General features: G+C 50.2%; 1 protein-coding gene across 8 annotated transcripts in view; it reads right to left on the bottom strand.

Moving 5' to 3' along the window:
* Nucleotides 1-324: 324 nt before the first annotated feature.
* LOC140390078 (kyphoscoliosis peptidase-like) overlaps nt 325-18,313 on the bottom strand; it is a 930,728-nt gene continuing 912,739 nt past the window's right edge. For all 8 annotated transcript variants that reach the window (XM_072474955.1, XM_072474961.1, XM_072474960.1 and 5 more), the window contains 2 exons: nt 2,788-2,978; nt 325-1,572 (listed from right to left, as the gene is read on the bottom strand). In XM_072474955.1, the coding sequence (XP_072331056.1) occupies nt 665-1,572; nt 2,788-2,978 (1,099 nt within the window). In that variant the 3' untranslated portion in view covers nt 325-664. The remainder of the gene's footprint in view (nt 1,573-2,787; nt 2,979-18,313) is intronic.

Raw genomic sequence — 18,313 nt, 5'->3', positions numbered from 1 at the left:
AGTCCCCTCGGCAACAACTCCATCCTTCTGCCTGAGGATAAACTAGACCATTCGTAATCTCTTTGACTGTGCTTCCAACTACATATCCCAGCCATTGCCAAAACTGCCTACTTCCATCTCCCTAACATCGCTCCCTCCTCCTTCAATCAGGCCTTAGTTACTGACCCGAATGTCACCTCAAGTAGCTTGGTATCACGTTCGGTCAAATGGGCTCCTGTGAATCAGCTTGGGATGATTTTCTATTGTAAAGGTGTCAAATGAATGCAAGTTATTGATGTCATTTCATTAATTGGTCACATTGTTTCTCAACATTACAACAATAACTAAACTTCAAAAGTAATTTATTAGCTCTGAAATGCTTATGGGCATTCTGAAAACATAAAAGGCAAATATAATTTCAAATATTTTCTTCTTCTTTTGAGCACTTCTTAATTCTTTGTCCAGAAGTTGAATGAAGAAGCAGCAAGCTATGTCAATCTGTCACATCTCAAAGGGTGACAATTGTTCAATCCAAAGGTAGTACCACACTACAAAACATATTTATTATCTTTAGACAGACTTTCAGATGAATCACGTGTTTTTATTCCTAAGAGCAAGGCAGCATCATTTTTGCAAATAATGGCAGGCAGCAACAGGTATTCACTGCATTACAACCATGTCCAGACTATGTGTCCGCTATCTCATATTGAAGGGCAAATGTAAACTTAGTGTCAAACATTTTGTCTGAAACTCCAATACTGATGTACTTGGCTTCTTGTGTGTAACACCTTCCTTCCCAATAGCCCTCTTTTGACAAAGTCAGCGGACAAGCAGTTTTGCCATGAACATGAACCTTTCTCATGTGAGGGATTTTTAATTTGAATGTCACCATCTGATTACGTGGCAGAATTCCAGAGAGGGGCTCGATTAATTCACATCCCTCAGTCCAGGAGCTGAAAATCTTCGGGAAACCTGGCCAGTGGACGTTCCGATTTCGACACGAGATCAAGTATTCGCACACGTGCTCATGTGTGGGGCTGTGGTTTGACTTTTCCTTGGCGAAGATGGCAAAAACGTAAAGACCGGCGGTGGGAAGATGGACCTGAAATTCTATCCAATTGCCTTGCTGAGTTTTAAAGACGTGATTTCTCATGGCCTCGTCTGACAGTTTAACTTCATCACATGACAGTCTGCTGGTGAAAGAGAGATCTTTATTCAGCATAAACCTTATTCTACATTTGCCATCTTCGCAGTAAATAATGGGCTCGGGGTGTGTGGGACGAAGGAGACCCTTGTTCTCAGTAATCCAACTGGGACCCAAAGGATTGTGAAATGCCTTTGGTAATCTGAAATTTTCATCAATAAAATCGCACTTGATCAAATATGCACATACAAAGGAAAACGTCTCCTCTTTAGTATCCCACAATTTGGCGTAGATCTTTAACTTGAATTCTCCAGTCTTTTCCGGAAGAACTTCTAGCTTCATACCATATTTGGTAATGGTTAAGATAGCACAGTCCTTTTTACCATCCAGATTGAATATGAAGTATGTTGGATATTGGCCTTCCACATTGATGATAACTCTTCCATTTACTGTTTGAAATGATTAAAAATCAGTTTAACAAGTTAGAGATACGTGCATTGCTGAACTGTACTATGGGTTTCTGTTGGTTTATAATATGGCACAAGCTATGTTAATATAACTTTGCAGCCATTTTCTTAAGCAGACCTAATGTACCTAACACAGGAAGGTGGCAACAGGTGACTCCTCTACTTTCAGAATATGGTGCAGTATCTGTATTTTCTGATGCCTTGGTATGGGAGATCTGAAGTAACAGGATGTTACTTTACCATTTAATCTGATTATAATCTCGGGCTTTCATAACTGAAATTGAGCCAGTTACGTGTAGGGTAAATAGACAGTATTCAGTGTGCATTACCTGTGCAAACCTCTGTGATAACAGGGAACAGTAATTAAGTTGTTCCTTTCATAAATAGTTGAATTCTTTCTACCTTTATTGTGGGGTAATAAATATTTCCATTTCGAAAAAACTAAACAACAGACAAGGAATGTCCATCCTAACTGATTTCACTCGTCCTGGCCAATTTTGCTGACTTGTGGTTTGATTGCAAATGCAAGGACTCCTTGTTGCAGCTGTTTTATTGTTGGCCTAAAGTTGACTAATTGTTTTGAAAGAGAGTCTTCTCAAGAGAATGATTGCTGCTGACCCCTACCTACAAAGGGCAAGAATCTAGCCTTGTCTGATTGACAATATACTTTTCTCATTTTGTTTCTCTTGCTCTCCATCTCGCTCTTTCTTTCTCTCTTTCTCATTTTATCTCTCATAATAATAATAATCTTTATTGTCACAAGTAGGCTTACATTAACACTGCAACAAAGTTACTGTGAAAAGCCCCTAGTCGCCACATTCCGGCGCCTGATCGGATACACAGAGGGAGAATTCAGAATATCCAATTCAACTAACAGCACATCGTTTGGGACTTGTGGAAGGAAACCGGAGCACCCGGAGGAAACCCATGCAGACACGGGGAGAAGGTGCAAACACAGAGGGTGACCCAAGCCAGGAATTGAACCTTGGTCCCTGGAGCTGTGAAGCAACAGTGCTACCCATTGTGCTACCGTGCCGCCCATCTTTCTCTCTGTCTCCCTCTCTTCCGATCTTATTCATTTCTCTTTTCCCTCCTCCCTCTCTTTCTTGCCCTGTTTCCCTTCCCAATAATTCCTTGTTCCAACTTATAATACGATTCTGAGAACAGTACACATTCTCACATTCTCTCATTGTTTACCTGTGGACACCACCTGTACATCTGGGTGGATATATGTCAGACCAATATCATAAAACTCTCCAGTCCTAAATACCATATTTTCAAATACTTTGAGGGAAATCTTTGGAGATACCAGCTGCCAGTTTTCATCGGTGGGAAAATGATTATTGATGAAAAGTGTAGGATGAGTAAAGAAATAAAATTCCACATACCTGCAATATAAAGTTAGAGCATCTTAGAATCCCATCATCAAAGCCCCTGAGTAACATTGTAAAACAGCAGTAGTTATTTTTGCACTGACATGTGTTTGGGATCAGTGTATGACTTTCTTCAGTCAATCTAATTGCCTGTACAAGTAAGGCGCATGTCCCACACATCAATTCCCCTTTCATGAATGGTTACCAAATTACTTGCCCAATTCAAAACTTCAGAAATGTTTTGCGATTGAGGGGGGGGGGGGGGGGGGGGGGTAGTTATATTGAATACACCACTACCCCCAAACTTCAAAGCATCTGAGCTTGACCATTTACATCACCAACCATTCTAATGGCTTCTTATTAATATGATGAACAGTTTTGTGCTGCTAATTTTGAGCCCGAGGAATACAGACCGTAATTTAGTTATAAAAGCACTGATAAATGTGAAGGGGCAAGTTTGGAGATAAGGAGGGTCACTTGTCTATCCAACATCCCACAGAGGAGAGAGTGCCAACCTTTATTGTTTCCGAGATGTGGCCAGAGACAGGGCAGAAGCCATGGAAGGTGATGGTATCCTCATATCTAATCCTCTGTGTCACATCCCACCCCCCCCTCTTTGATTTACAAGTTTCAGATGCTGTAAGCAGGCACCTCCTGGCTTCTCCCCATTCCCCACACCAAAACCCCCCCTTGTGCTTTGCTCCTGAACGATCTTTAAGAGTTGCCACAGAGTAGACACTGGAGGTCGAGGAGAGTGACAACACAACACCTCACAATTTCAGACTTGCAGCCAACAGCTCAGATTCTGACAATGGTGCATAACTTAAGAGGATAGAGGTGGGAAGTGCCTGTGATGATATACTGGGAATGAGGCCTCCACCCAGAGCAGGGGGCAGGAGGGGGAGGTCTCACACAATTTCTGCTGAAGAGGACACTGATGAGCACTTTGAAGGGACAAGCTACAGCAGATTGCCAATGGATATAGATTCATACAATTCCTACAGTGCAGAAGGAGGCCATTCGGCCCATCAAGTCTGCACCAATCCCTATACATGTAACCCCTAAACTAACCTGCACATCCCTGGACACTAAGGGGCAATTTATCATGGACAATCTACCTAACCCGCACATCTTTGGACTGGGAGGAAACTGGAGCAGCTGGTGGTTTCACACAGCCACAGGGAGAACGTACAAACTCCACACAGACAGTCACCTAAGGCCAGAATTGAACCCGGGTCCCTGGCACTGTGAGGCAGCATTGCTAACCACTGTGCCGCCCTATGTATAAATAAATATGTGATGCATTGGAAGCCTGCCAGAGAGCCTGCATACAATGTCAAAGAGCACAGAGGAGCCCAGCACCAACTTGGCATGAGGCTTGCAAAGAGCGAGGAAGCCTTTCAAACATTGACATTGTTGTCAACTACATCTGTACACTTGTGACCTCTGTTCATTTTTCCAATCATGATATTCCAAGGCCCATGCCTACTAGTACACCCATATCTGGGAGCAGTTGGTTTGTGCAGAAGCCTTGATGTCAGATACATGTCATACTGCTCCCTGAAGACGATAGCAAATTGAAACCACTATAAACCACACTACAATCTTGGAGGGTCTTAGCAACTAACCTATAATCAGTTGATGTATACCACTGGTGGGTGTTGTTTCTGCTGCTGAATTTATGATCAACTGTGTGAGGTTAAGAAAGGACATTAGCTGGAGAGTGAGCTCCAAAATGGCACCACTGGTAAAACCTCAGCATTACACATTGACATCCCTCGTGATCTTCTAACTTTGTAAACATCCGGAAATGGAGGAACGCTTTCACCAATATGGCATCCAGTGTGATTTGGCCCACATGCCACCTGCAGCTCTAAAGCAGGGTGGGGAATCCTAAGCCCGGTGGCTGGATCAGGCCTGAGGAGAGATTTCAAAATCCAGATCCGTCTCCTGGGTGCTGCACTCTGGGCCAGCCTTGGCCATGTTCTGATGCCTGAGCGTCATCCGCAGTCACCCGAGGCCCAGATTGTGGGGAATCAGCAAGGCCCAGGATCCAGGAGCAAGAGTGCAGGGCAAGCTGGCAGCTGCCAATTGGGTGGTGAAGGGTAAATAACCTGGGACAGGAGATAAAGGGACCTCTGTCTCCAATGGTGGCTCAACCCCCTTCACCCCCCCTCTCCCCTCAGCACCATTGATGCCTCAGAATAGGGGCTCAGCCCCTGAAAACAGAGGTATAGGCTCAGTTTCCAGGCCTAGATGCAGTCTCAGACTGGGTGTTGGCTGGAGCCTTGGATTGTTGATGTCATGATATGCAAACATGCAGCTAATGAACACATAGAATAGGACACGACCAATGAGCAGTCAGGACACTCAGGGGTGGTATCTCACTATAAAATGGATGAGGCACTCACACCCCGCCTCTTTCCACAGACCAACATCTGCAGAGTGAGACGGTGTATCCTCAGCATCACACCCCAGCACGTGGCTTAGAGCAAGGCTGGTTCAGTTAGACTGAGTCACTACATTTAGATTAGCAGAGAGTCGAACTCATTGAGAACTGTGCTAATAGTTCAATAAAACACATTGAACTCACTTCAAAGTCTGGAGCATCTTTTACTCAAAACCGCATCAAGTGGCAGCTTGTGTTATTCCAAATTACATAACACAGCATGATACCAGGAGTCTGTTCAATCTAATTAGTTAAACTCAGCAAGATCCGTGACGACCAGCGCATGTATACTGGCACAATGGAAAAGATTCAGGCTCCTCACCAGCTCAGGACCTCCGGCAATTTCAGTGCCAACGGGCGGACATTCAAGCAGAAATTTCAGCTTTACGTCGAAGCATCAGACCTCAATGGTGCGTCTGTTGCACGGAAGATAGCTCTTCTCCTCACCTCAGCGGGTTATCACGCCTTGGAAATATTCAACTCCTTTCACTTCGCCGAAGACCAGGATAAGACATAGTTTTAGACCATCCTGGACAAGTTTGACAGCTACTGTGAGGTGGACACCAACAAAACCTTCGAGCAGGTACTACATATTCAAGCAAAGATTGCAAGGTAAACACGAATCCTACAACTCATATTTAACTAACCTTAGACTGCTAGCGCAATCCTGCAACTTCGGTGCTGCCACTGACTCCATGATCAGAGACCAAATCGTTTTTGGAGTTAACTCTAATCCTCTGAGAGAGCAGTTACTGAAGATCAAGCATATGACCCTCCTAGTCACGATTGAAACATGCACAGTGCATGAGCATGCTGAAAATCGCTATTCCCAGTACAAAATGGCAGAAAATGATAAGTGAGCCTCCCACGAGGCAGAGAGTGTGTAGGCCGTGTCCCGGATACAGCGCCTCAACATTGACAAAAGCGGCCATTTTGTGCGCTCTTCCCGGGGCCCGATGCATGCGTGATGCGAACGGGATAACGAAGCGGCCGAAACCCGCACTGCGCAGGTGCAGATATCTGCGCATGTGCAACGACGCATGGAGCGTCAGGATGCTGCCGTCATGACGTGTTCGAACTGTGGCACTGCCCATTTAAAGAAACACTGCCCTGCAAGAGGCAGACGCTGTTTAAATTGCGGGAAGCCAGGCCACTATGCAGCCCTGTGCAGTGCAACGGATCAAGATGCTGAATGCCTGGACAACGCCTACCGTGTGGGCATTATTCCAAAGTGTGAATATGCCACACCAGACACATCGCAAGTCCAATCGATTCCAGCTGCGGATTCCGAGGACGAATGGCGAGCAGTGTTGAAGGTCAACCACTGCCCCATCTAGTTCAAGCTGGACACAGGTGCCTCTGGCAACCTCCTCTCGCAGGCACACTACAGACGCATTGACAAGCCCCCCCACGGTCCTTCCAGCTGCCTGCAAGCTCCTGGATTACAACTGGAATGCCATCACATCACTGGGATCCTGCCCTCTGCACGTATCCAACCGACACACACAAGCACGGTTACGCTTTGAAATAGTTAAGCCGGACAGGGCATCCCTACTAGTTGCGCACGCCTGCAAGCAGCTGAACCTCATTCAACGGGTTTACACCACGCCATCCTCCCATGTAGATCTTCAGGCCGGCATCGACGACATCCTCGCCCAGTATCCAGATGTGTTCAACGGGATGAGCACGCTGCCGTATTGATACAAGATTCTGCTACGACCTAATGCCAAGCCAGTGGTCCACGCACCACGACGAGTCCCTGCTCCACTGAGAGAGCGCCTGAAGGCACAGCTCAAGGATCTTCAACAAAAAGGCATCATATCCAAGGTCACCGAACCGACTGACTGGGTCAGCTCGATGGTGTGTGTAAAGAAGCCTTCGGGGGACCTGCGCATCTGCATTGATCCCAAGGATCTCAATAAGAATATCATGTGGGACACTACCTGTGATGAACGGTTACTGCCTTATCATCATGTAAGGTGATGTCCCCTTTAAGACCGGGCTTGGAACCCTGGGGACTCCGCCTCTGGCTCCGCCCATCTGTGAGCCATATATAAAGGGCTGCCTCATGGGCTGTGCAGCAGTCAGCACATGTCTCAGCTCTAGCATAGTTCTTGGTCTAATAAAGCCTTCTTTACCGTTTATACTCTAAGCGTTGTTATTGACGGTACCTCAATTTATTAGACTAAACTAGATTCAGGATGGACGCATGCCTAAAACCAGAGAAGTTCAATCTGGAAGCACGGACACCGGAGGCGAAGGAAATTTTAAAATACTGGCTGCGGTGCTTCGAGGCCTATCTGGACTCCGCAGAGACTCCCATCCTGGGGCCACGCAAGCTACGTCTACTCCACGCCCGGGCAAGTCACAGAATCTCCGCCACGCTCGAAAAGGCGACGACTTATGAAGAGGCGGTCGAGTTACTCTGCAAGCGGTTTGTCAAACCCATCAACGAGGTACACGCCAGGCATCTGCTCTCTACCTGCCAGCAGCGTTCGGGGCAATCGCGAGACGAATTCATCGAGAAACTCACCGCGCTTGCTAGGGACTGTGACCATCAGGATGTGACAGGGGAAGTCCATAAGAACCTGCACGTCAGAGACGTTTTCGTGTCCGGCATCCGCTCGACCTATATCCGGCAGCGGCTGCTCGAAAATGGGGCAAAAGACCTCCAAGACACGCTAACGCTCGCCACCTCACTGGAGGTGGCACGACATAACTTGGGTACGTACCCCGCGGACTCTGTGAGCCCCCGCTCGGACTTCCTCAGACTCAGCTGGATGACAGGCCTGCGCCACGCGGCAACCCGCTCACCATGGGGGCACACCATGCTACTTCTGCGGGCAGGGACAGCACCCACACCCACGCTGCCCAGCCCGCTCCGCGATCTGCAGCGACTGCGGGAAGAAAGGGCATTTTGCGAGGGTCTGCCTGGCATTACCCAGAAAATCAAAGAACAGCCAGCCCGAAAATCAGGCTCTCAGGCCCGCAGGCCTCGCAATGCTGCTGCCCACCAACCCGACACGCCCCCTTCTGACGCGTCATCAGCCTCGTGCGAATCATGGGAGCGGCCATCTTGTCGGCGGCCATCTTCTCGACCCGACACGTGCGACCGACGGCGGCGGCCATTTTACGAGTCCGACCTGGCTGAGGACTCCGAGTACCCGCGAGTGGGTGTGATCACCCTCGACCAAACTCAGCCAAATCACCTCAGAACTCTATGATGCAGGTCCAGGTCAACAGGCGCGACACTGCATGCCTCTTCGACTCCGGGAGGACGGAGAGCTTTATCCACCCTGAAATGATAAGGCGCTGCTCCCTACGCACCCATCCCGCATCCCAAACCATACCCTCGCATCCGGGTCCCACTTGGTACAAATCAAGGGGTACTGTATTGCGGATCTCTCGATCCAGGGCGCCAAATACACCCGTTTCGAATTTTATATCCTCCCTCACCTCTGTGCCCCCCTGCTGCTCGGACTGGATTTCCAGTGCAGCCACCGAAGCCTGATACTGAGGTTCGGCGGACCCTTGCCCCCCCTCACGGTGTGCTGCCTTGCGACACTGAAAGTCGCATCCCCCCTCGCCATTTGCGAACCTCACTTCCGGCTGTAAGCCCGTCGCCACCAGGAGCCGGCGCTACAGTGCCCAAGATATGGCTTTTATCAAGTCAGAGGTCCAGCGTTTACTGGGAGAGGGGGTCATCGAGGCTAGCAACAGCCCTTGGAGAGCGCAAGTGGTCGTAGTCCGGTCCGGGGAGAAGAAACGGATGGTCGTGGATTCGAGTCAGACCATAAACCGATTCACGCAGCTTGATGCGTACCCCCTTCCTCGCATCGCGGAAATGGTAAATCGGATCGCCCAATACCGAGTCTTTTCCACTGTCGACCTCAAATCCGCCTACCACCAGCTACCCATCCGCCCAAAAGACCACCCCTATACTGTCTTCAAAGCAGCCGGCCGGCTCTTCCACTTCCTCAGTGTCCCCTTCGGTGTCACAAATGGGGTCTCCATCTTTCAAAGGGCGATGGACCAAATGGTGGACCAGTACGGTTTGCGGGCTACATACCCGTACTTGGACAATGTCACCATCTGCGGCCATGACCAGCAGGAACATGACGCTAACCTCGAAAAGTTCCTCCAGACCGCCCGAGCCCTTAAACTTACCTATAACGAGGACAAATGTGTTTTCCACACCACCCGGCTAGCCATCCTCGGCTATGTCGTGGAAGGGGTCCTAGGTCCCGACCGCATGCACCCCCTTAAGGAACTCCCTCTCCCCCGCAGCCTCAAAGCCCTCAAACGGTGCTTGGGGCTTTTCTCTTATTACGCCCAGTGGGTCCCCAAGTATGCGGACAAAGCCCGCCCACTCATAAAGACCACCATTTTACCCTCTCGGCTGAGGCTCAATTGGCCTTCAACCGCATCAAGGCCGACATCATCAAGACCGCTATGCACGCGGTGGACGAAACCATCCCCTTTCCAGGTAGAGAGCGATGCATCAGACATCGCCCTGGCTGCTACCCTCAATCAGGAAGGCAGACCAGTAGCGTTCTTCTCCCGAACCCTCACCGCCTCCGAGGTTCGACCCTCTGCAGTCGAAAAGGAGGCACAATCCATTGTGGAGGCTGTGCGGTGCTGGAGACACTACCTCACCGGCAGGAGGTTTACCCTCGTCACCGACCAACGGTCAGTCGCCTATATGTTCGATAACACGTAACGGGGCAAAATAAAAAACGATAAAATTTTGAGGTGGAGGATCGAAGTCTCCACCTACACGTACGATATCTAGTATCGTCCAGGGGAGCTCAGCGAGCCCCCAGATGCCCTGTCCCGCGGCACATGCGCCAACGCACAGGAGGACCGCCTGCAAGCCATCCACAATGACCTCTGCCACCCGGGGGTTACACGGCTCGTCCATTTTATCAAGTCCCGCAACCTACCTTACTCAACCAAGGAGGTCAAGGCCATGGTCAGGGCCTGCCAAGTCTGTGCGGAGTGCAAACCGCACTTCTACCGGCCAGACAAGATTCGGCTCGTGAAGGCCTCGGGTCCCTTTGTGCGACTGAGCGTGGACTTCAAGGGGCCCCTCCCATCCACCAATCGTTATGCCTATTTCCTCACCGTGATCAATGAGTTCTCCCGTTTCCCATTCGCCATTCCCTACCCCGACATGACCTCAGCCACGGTGATTAAGGCACTGCACAGCATCTTCAACCTGTTTGGTTTCCCCGCTTATATCCACAGCGACCGGGGTACATCGTTCATGAGCGATGACCTGCGTCAGTATCTGCTCAGCAAAGGCATCGCCTTGAGCAGAACGACCAGTTATAACCCAAGGGGAAACGGGCAGGTGGAGAGGGAGAACGCGACAGTGTGGAAGGCTGTTCTTCTGGCCCTGCGGTCGAGAAGTCTCCCAACCACACGCTGGCAGGAGGTCCTACCCGATGCCCTACACTCCATTAGGTCACTCCTGTTCACGTCCACGAATGAGACCCCTCACAACCGATTGTTTGTCTTCCCCAGGGGGTCTACCTCCGGGGTCTCGCTTCCACCTTGGCTGATGGCTCCGGGGCCTGTTCTTCTCCGGAGGCACGCGAGGAGCCATAAAATGGACCCCCTGGTCGAAAAGGTCCAACTGCTCCACGCCAACCCCATTTACGCCTACGTTGAGTGCCCCGACGGCAGGCAATATATGGTTTCCCTCCGAGATCTGGCACCCGCTGGATCCCCCACCACAGACGCCCCTTCCCGCGGCGCCCCCTACAACACACCCCCTTCCGGCCCTACCACCCGTTGGTGAGCTCCTACCGTGCGCCCCCCCTTGCGCCCCCCCTTTACACACCCCGCCGGCGCCGGCTCCGCTACCCCCGGCCCTGCCTAGTCTCCGTGCCCCGACCCGGACCGAAGCTCCGACCGCTGTGCTCCCGGATGTGCCCTCAACCGGGACATCTGTGCCCGCCGCACCACCGCCCGAACTGAGGAGGTCGATGAGGACGATCCGGCCTCCGAGACGGATGGACCTATGATGGCACTTCACCCCCGCCGGACTCTTTTTAAACAGGGGGTGAATGTGATGAACGGTCACTGCCTTATCATCATGTAAGGTGATGTCCCCTTTAAGACCGGGCTTGGAACCCTGGGGTCTCCACCTCTGGCTCCGCCCATCTGTGAGCCATATATAAAGGGCTGCCTCGTGGGCTGTGCAGCAGTCAGCACAAACGTAGGAGGTATGACTTCAACTTGGTGTACACACCTGGCAAGGAGCTCATCATCGCTGATGCATTGTCCCGCTCCGTCACCTCGCCCAGTGAGCCACTGGAGATCATCCAGCACATCGAATCGCACGTACAGCTGTGTGCTAGCACTCTCCCGGTGACAGATGAGAAGGTAGTTCTCATCTATGATGAGACAGCCAAAGACCCCCCCTTGCAGCGCGCCATCCACAACCACACCCATGGCTGGCAGAAAGGGCAGTGCCCACAATTTTACAATGTGAAGGACGACCTGACGGTGATTGATGGTATCCTCCTCAAGCGGGACAGGATTGTCATTCCGCTCAGTCCCCAGAGCTTGGTGCTGCGCCAGATTCATGAGGGACACCTGGGCGTTGAGAAGTGCAGACACAGAGCCCGGCAAGCTGTCTACTGGCCCGGCATCAGCCAGGACATCACGAACATGGTCCTGAACTGTGCTACCTGTCAGCGCTTCCAGCCAGCGCAGAGCAAGGAGACGCTCTATCATACTGAAATAGTGACCTCTCCGTGGTCCAAGGTTGACATCGACCTCTTTCATGCGAATGGTCGCTACTACGTATTGATCATCGATTATTTCTCGAATTACCCTGAGGTGCTGAAGCTCCCGGACCTCACCACTCGGACCGTCATCAAAGCCCGTAAGGAGGCGTTCTCAAGGCATGTCATCCCAATCACCGACATGAGCGACAATGGCCCGTGCTTTAACAGTCGAGAATGGTCCACGTTTGCCAGGTCATACAATTTCCAGCATGTCACCTCCAGTCCGCACTATCCGCAATCCAATGGGATAGTCGAGAAAGGGGTGCACATTGTGAAACAGCTCATCTGCAAGGCCGCGGACTCTGCTCCCGACATACACCTTGCACTGCTCGCGTACAGGGCGACTCCATTGTCCACTGGCATATCGCCAGCTCAACTCCTGATGAACAGGGACCTGCGGACGACGCTTCCAGTCATACACCTGCCCAACCTGGATCACCTCCCGGTGCTGCAGAAGATGCAGCAGCTCAGAGACCGTCAAAAGCAGGGCTATGATGCCCATGCCACCGTTCTGGCCATGCTATCCCCGGCAGATACCGGATGGTGGGTGGCCTGCCCCGGCTGTCGTTGTTCGACAGGCTGCGCCCCGCTCTTACGTTGTACGTATGGCTGATGGCTCCATCATGCGAAGGAATCGACGGGCACTGCGCAACGTTGGCTGCCCGCAACCACTTTCTTCCCCATTTCCATATTATAGATCATAGAATTTACAGTGCAGAAGGAGGCCATTCGGCCCATCGAGTCTGCACCGGCTCTTGGAAAGAGCACCCTACCCAAGGGCAACACCTCCCCCTATCCCCATAACCCAGTAACCCCACCCAACACTAAGTGCAATTTTGGACACTAAGGGCAATTTATCATGGCCAATCCACCTAACCTGCACATCTTTGGACTGTGGGAGGAAACCGGAGCACCCGGAGGAAACCCACGCACACACGGGGAGGATGTGCAGACTCCGCACAGACAGTGACCCAAGCCGGAATCGAACCAGGGACCCTGGAGCTGTGAAGCAATTGTGTTATCCACAAGGCTACCGTGCTGCCCCGTGGGGCAGCACGGTGTGTTGAATTGCCACCTCCTGATACCTCGCATCATGAGGCCACCAGTCAGGCTTCCAGCCCACCTGTCAAGGCGCCATCATCCTCTCCGCCACCTCTCCGGCGGTCGACCAGGATCAGACGCAAGCCTCAGAGACTGGACTTGTGAACATTTGTTTTGTTTGCTCTGTTCTGTTGTCCTCTGTCGTTAGACAGACTCATTCACATGTAAATACATTCACATACGCCAACAAAACATAAAAAAAGGGGAGATGTCATGATATGCAAACATGCAGCTCATGAACACATAGAATAGGACACGACCAATGAGCAGTCAGAACACTCAGGGGTGGTATCTCACTATAAAAGGGATGAGGCATTCATACCCCGTCTCTATCCACAGACCAACATCTAGAGTGAGACAGGGTGTATCCTCAGCATCACACCCCAGCACGTGGCTTAGAGCAAGGTTGGTTCAGTCAGACTGAGTTACTACATTTAGATTAGCAGAGAGTCGAACTCATTGAGAACTATGCTAATAAAGAACAAACAAAGAACAAAGAAATGTACAGCACAGGAACAGGCCCTTCGGCCCTCCAAGCCCGTGCCGACCATACTGCCCGACTAAACTACAATCTTCTACACTTCCTGGGTCCGTATCCTTCTATTCCCATCCTATTCATATATTTGTCAAGATGCCCCTTAAATGTCCCTATCGTCCCTGCCTCCACTACCTCCTCCGGTAGTGAGTTCCAGGCACCCACTACCCTCTGCGTAAAAAACTTGCCTCGTACATCTACTCTAAACTTTGCCCCTCTCACCTTAAACCTATGCCCCCTAGTAATTGACCCCTCTACCCTGGGGAAAAGCCTCTGACTATCCACTCTGTCTATGCCCCTCATAATTTTGTATACCTCTATCAGGTCGCCCCTCAACCTCCTTCGTTCCAGTGAGAACAAACCGAGTTTATTCAATCGCTCCTCATAGCTTATGCCCTCCATACCAGGCAACATTCTGGTAAATCTCTTCTGCACCCTCTCTAAAGCCTCCACATCCTTCTGGTAGTGTGGCGACCAGAATTGAACACTATACTCCAAGTGTGGCCTAACTAAGGTTCTATACAGCTGCAACATGACTTGCCAATTCTTATACTCAATGCCCCGGCCAATGAAGGCAAGCATGCCGTATGCCTTCTTGACTACCTTCTCCACCTGTGTAGCCCCTTTCAGTGATCTGTGGACCTGTACTCCTAGATCTCTTTGACTTTCAATACTCCTGAGGGTTCTACCATTCACTGTATATTCCCTACCTGCATTAGCCCTTCCAAAATGCATTACCTCACATTTGTCCAGGTTAAACTCCATCTGCCATCTCTCCGCCCAAGTCTCCAGACAATCTAAATCCTGCTGTATCCTCAGACAGTCCTCATCGCTATCCGCAATTCCACCAACCTTTGTGTCGTCTGCAAACTTACTAATCAGACCAGTTACATTTTCCTCCAAATCATTTATATATACTACAAAGAGCAAAGGTCCCAGCACTGATCCCTGTGGAACACCACTGGTCACAGCCCTCCAATTAGAAAAGCATCCCTCCATTGCTACCCTCTGCCTTCTATGGCCTAGCCAGTTCTGTATCCACCTTGCCAGTTCACCCCTGATCCCGTGTGACTTCACCTTTTGTACTAGTCTACCATGAGGGACCTTGTCAAAGGCCTTACTGAAGTCCATATAGACAACATCTACTGCCCTACCTGCATCAATCATCTTAGTGACCTCCTCGAAAAACTCGATCAAGTTAGTGAGACACGACCTCCCCTTCACAAAACCGTGCTGCCTCTCACTAATACGTCCATTTGCTTCCAAATGGGAGTAGATCCTGTCTCGAAGAATTCTCTCCAGTAATTTCCCTACCACTGAAGTAAGGCTCACCGGCCTGTAGTTCCCGGGATTATCCCTGCCACCCTTCTTAAACAGAGGAACAACATTGGCTATTCTCCAGTCCTCCGGGACATCCCCTGAAGACAGCGAGGATCCAAAGATTTCTGTCAAGGCCTCAGCAATTTCCTCTCCAGCCTCCTTCAGTATTCTGGGGTAGATCCCATCCGGCCCTGGGGACTTATCTACCTTAATATTTTTTAAGACACCCAACACCTCGTCTTTTTGGATCACAATGTGACCCAGGCTATCTACACCCCCTTCTCCAGACTCAACATCTACCAATTCCTTCTCTTTGGTGAATACCGATGCAAAGTATTCATTTAGTACCTCGCCCATTTCCTCTGGCTCCACACATAGATTCCCTTGCCTATCCTTCAGTGGGCCAACCCTTTCCCTGGCTACCCTCTTGCTTTTTATGTAAGTGTAAAAAGCCTTGGGATTTTCCTTAACCCTATTTGCCAATGACTTTTCATGACCCCTTCTAGCCCTCCTGACTCCTTGCTTAAGTTCCTTCCTACTTTCCTTATATGCCACACAGGCTTCGTCTGTTCCCAGCCTTTTAGCCCTGACAAATGCCTCCTTTTTCTTTTTGACGAGGCCTACAATATCATTCGTCATCCAAGGTTCCCGAAAATTGCCGTATTTATCTTTCTTCCTCACAGGAACATGCCTGTCCTGTATTCCTTTCAACTGACACTTGAAAGCCTCCCACATGTCAGATGTTGATTTGCCCTCAAACATCCGCCCCCAATCTATGTTCTTCAGGTCCCGCCTAATATTGTTATAATTAGCCTTCCCCCAATTTAGCACATTCATCCTCGGACCACTCTTATCCTTGTCCACCAGTACTTTAAAACTTACTGAATTGTGGTCACTGTTACCGAAATGCTCCCCTACTAAAACATCTACCACCTGGCCGGGCTCATTCCCCAATACCAGGTCCAGTACCGCCCCTTCCCTAGTTGGACTGTTTACATATTGTTTTAAGAAGCCCTCCTGGATGCTCCTTACAAACTCTGCCCCGTCTAAGCCCCTGGCACTAAGTGAGTCCCAGTCAATATTGGGGAAGTTGAAGTCTCCCATCACCACAACCCTGTTGTTTTTACTCTTTTCCAAAATCTGTCTACCTATCTGCTCCTCTATCTCCCGCTGGCTGTTGGGAGGCCTGTAGTATACCCCCAACATTGTGACTGCACCCTTCTTATTCCTGATCTCTACCCATATAGCCTCACTGCCCTCTGAGGTGTCCTCTCGCTGTATAGCTGTGATACTCTCCTGAACAAGTAGCGCAACTCCGCCTCCCCTTTTACATCCCCCTCTATCCCGCCTGAAACATCTAAATCCTGGAACGTTTAGCTGCCAATCCTGCCCTTCCCTCAACCAGGTCTCTGTAATGGCAACAACATCATAGTTCCAAGTACTAATCCAAGCTCTAAGTTCATCTGCCTTACCCGTAATGCTCCTTGCATTAAAACATATGCACTTCAGGCCACCAGACCCGCTGTGTTCAGCAACTTCTCCCCGTCTGCTCTGCCTCAGAGCCACACTGTCCATATTCCCTAGTTCTCCCTCAACGCTCTCACCTTCTGACCTATTGCTCCCGTGCCCACCCCCCTGCCATACTAGTTTAAACCCTCCCGTGTGACACTAGCAAATCTCGCGGCCAGGATATTTATGCCTCTCCGGTTTAGATGCAACCCGTCCATCTTATACAGGTCACACCTGCCCCGGAAGAGCTCCCAGTGGTCCAGATAACCGAAACCCTCCCTCCTACACCAGCTGTTTAGCCACGTGTTTGTCTGCTCTATCTTCCTATTTCTAGCCTCACTGGCACGTGGCACAGGGAGTAATCCCGAGATTACAACCCTCGAGGTCCTGTCTTTTAACTTTCTGCCTAGCTCCCTGAACTCCTGCTGCAGGACCTCATGCCTCTTCCTGCCTATGTCGTTAGTACCAATATGTACAACGACCTCTACCTGTTTGCCCTCCCCCTTCAGGATTCCCTCTACCCGTTCGGAGACATCCTGGACCCTGGCACCAGGGAGGCAACATACCATCCTGGAGTCTCTTTCACGTCCACAGAAGCGCCTATCTGTTCCCCTGACTATAGAGTCCCCTATAACTATTACTCTTCTGCGCTTTGACCCTCCCTTCTGAACATCAGAGCCAGCCGTGGTGCCACTGCTCTGGCTGCTGCTGCTGTTCAATAGTTCAATAAAACACATTGAACTCACTTCAAAGTCTGGAGCATCTTTTACTCAAAACTGCATCAAGTGGCAGCTTGTGTTATTCCAAATTACATAACACAACAGTTGAGTCAATGCCCTGGGTTGCTTTGGGAGTGAGACAGACTGAGGAAAAAGAAGGATAGACAGACAGATGGAGTTGGAAAAGAGAGAGAGAGCGAGAGACAGAGAGGAGAGGAAAGCAAGCAAAAGATTGAGCTGAATTTCAGGAGTGCTGTGATTGCGATGAGGGCCATGATCTTGAGCCCGCACTTGCCGTCCACGGGATTAGTGGCGAAGGCAGAAAATCTTGTGAGAATCAGGAAACGTGATTCTCACCAGAGAGATCTAATTTCCCTATTTACTCCACGTCTCACCGGCAACGCCACAATATTGACACCCACAAAGGACGTAAACCTCATTATAATCAATTTTAATCCATTTCTATGTTATTTGAGGTCACCCCTGCCAAATGATCCCCTCTCACTGAATATCATACCCTGCCGATGTGATGTCACATCGTTGATGTGAGGTGTGAGGCAGTCGAGGGGATTCCTCGGGGGCGCAGAGATAAGTATAGCCCTGTGGGGTTCGAGGGACGTGCCTGGGCAGTGCCCTGACATTGTCCCTGGCACAGGTTGATATTGCCACATGTGGGAGGTGCTTTGGTTGGGGTGGGTTGGAGGAGAGCAGACACTGAATGGATGGGTTGGTGCCAGCTACACTTCTGCACAATGGTGTGGGGGTGGGGGGGGGGGGGCTGTTGCCAGCGATGACTGTTGTGAGGGCAGGGGTTTACTGGTGAGGAATTTTTTTTGGGGGGGGCCTGTTACCTCCATGATGGATGTTAGGATGCAGTGCTGATTGGGGCACCCTTTAAAGATGGCACCCCGCTTTCTTTG

Source organism: Scyliorhinus torazame, chromosome 14 (genome assembly GCF_047496885.1).
Source record: "Scyliorhinus torazame isolate Kashiwa2021f chromosome 14, sScyTor2.1, whole genome shotgun sequence".
Taxonomy (NCBI): Eukaryota; Metazoa; Chordata; class Chondrichthyes; order Carcharhiniformes; family Scyliorhinidae; genus Scyliorhinus; species Scyliorhinus torazame.
This window is presented reverse-complemented; position numbering and strand designations above follow the sequence as displayed.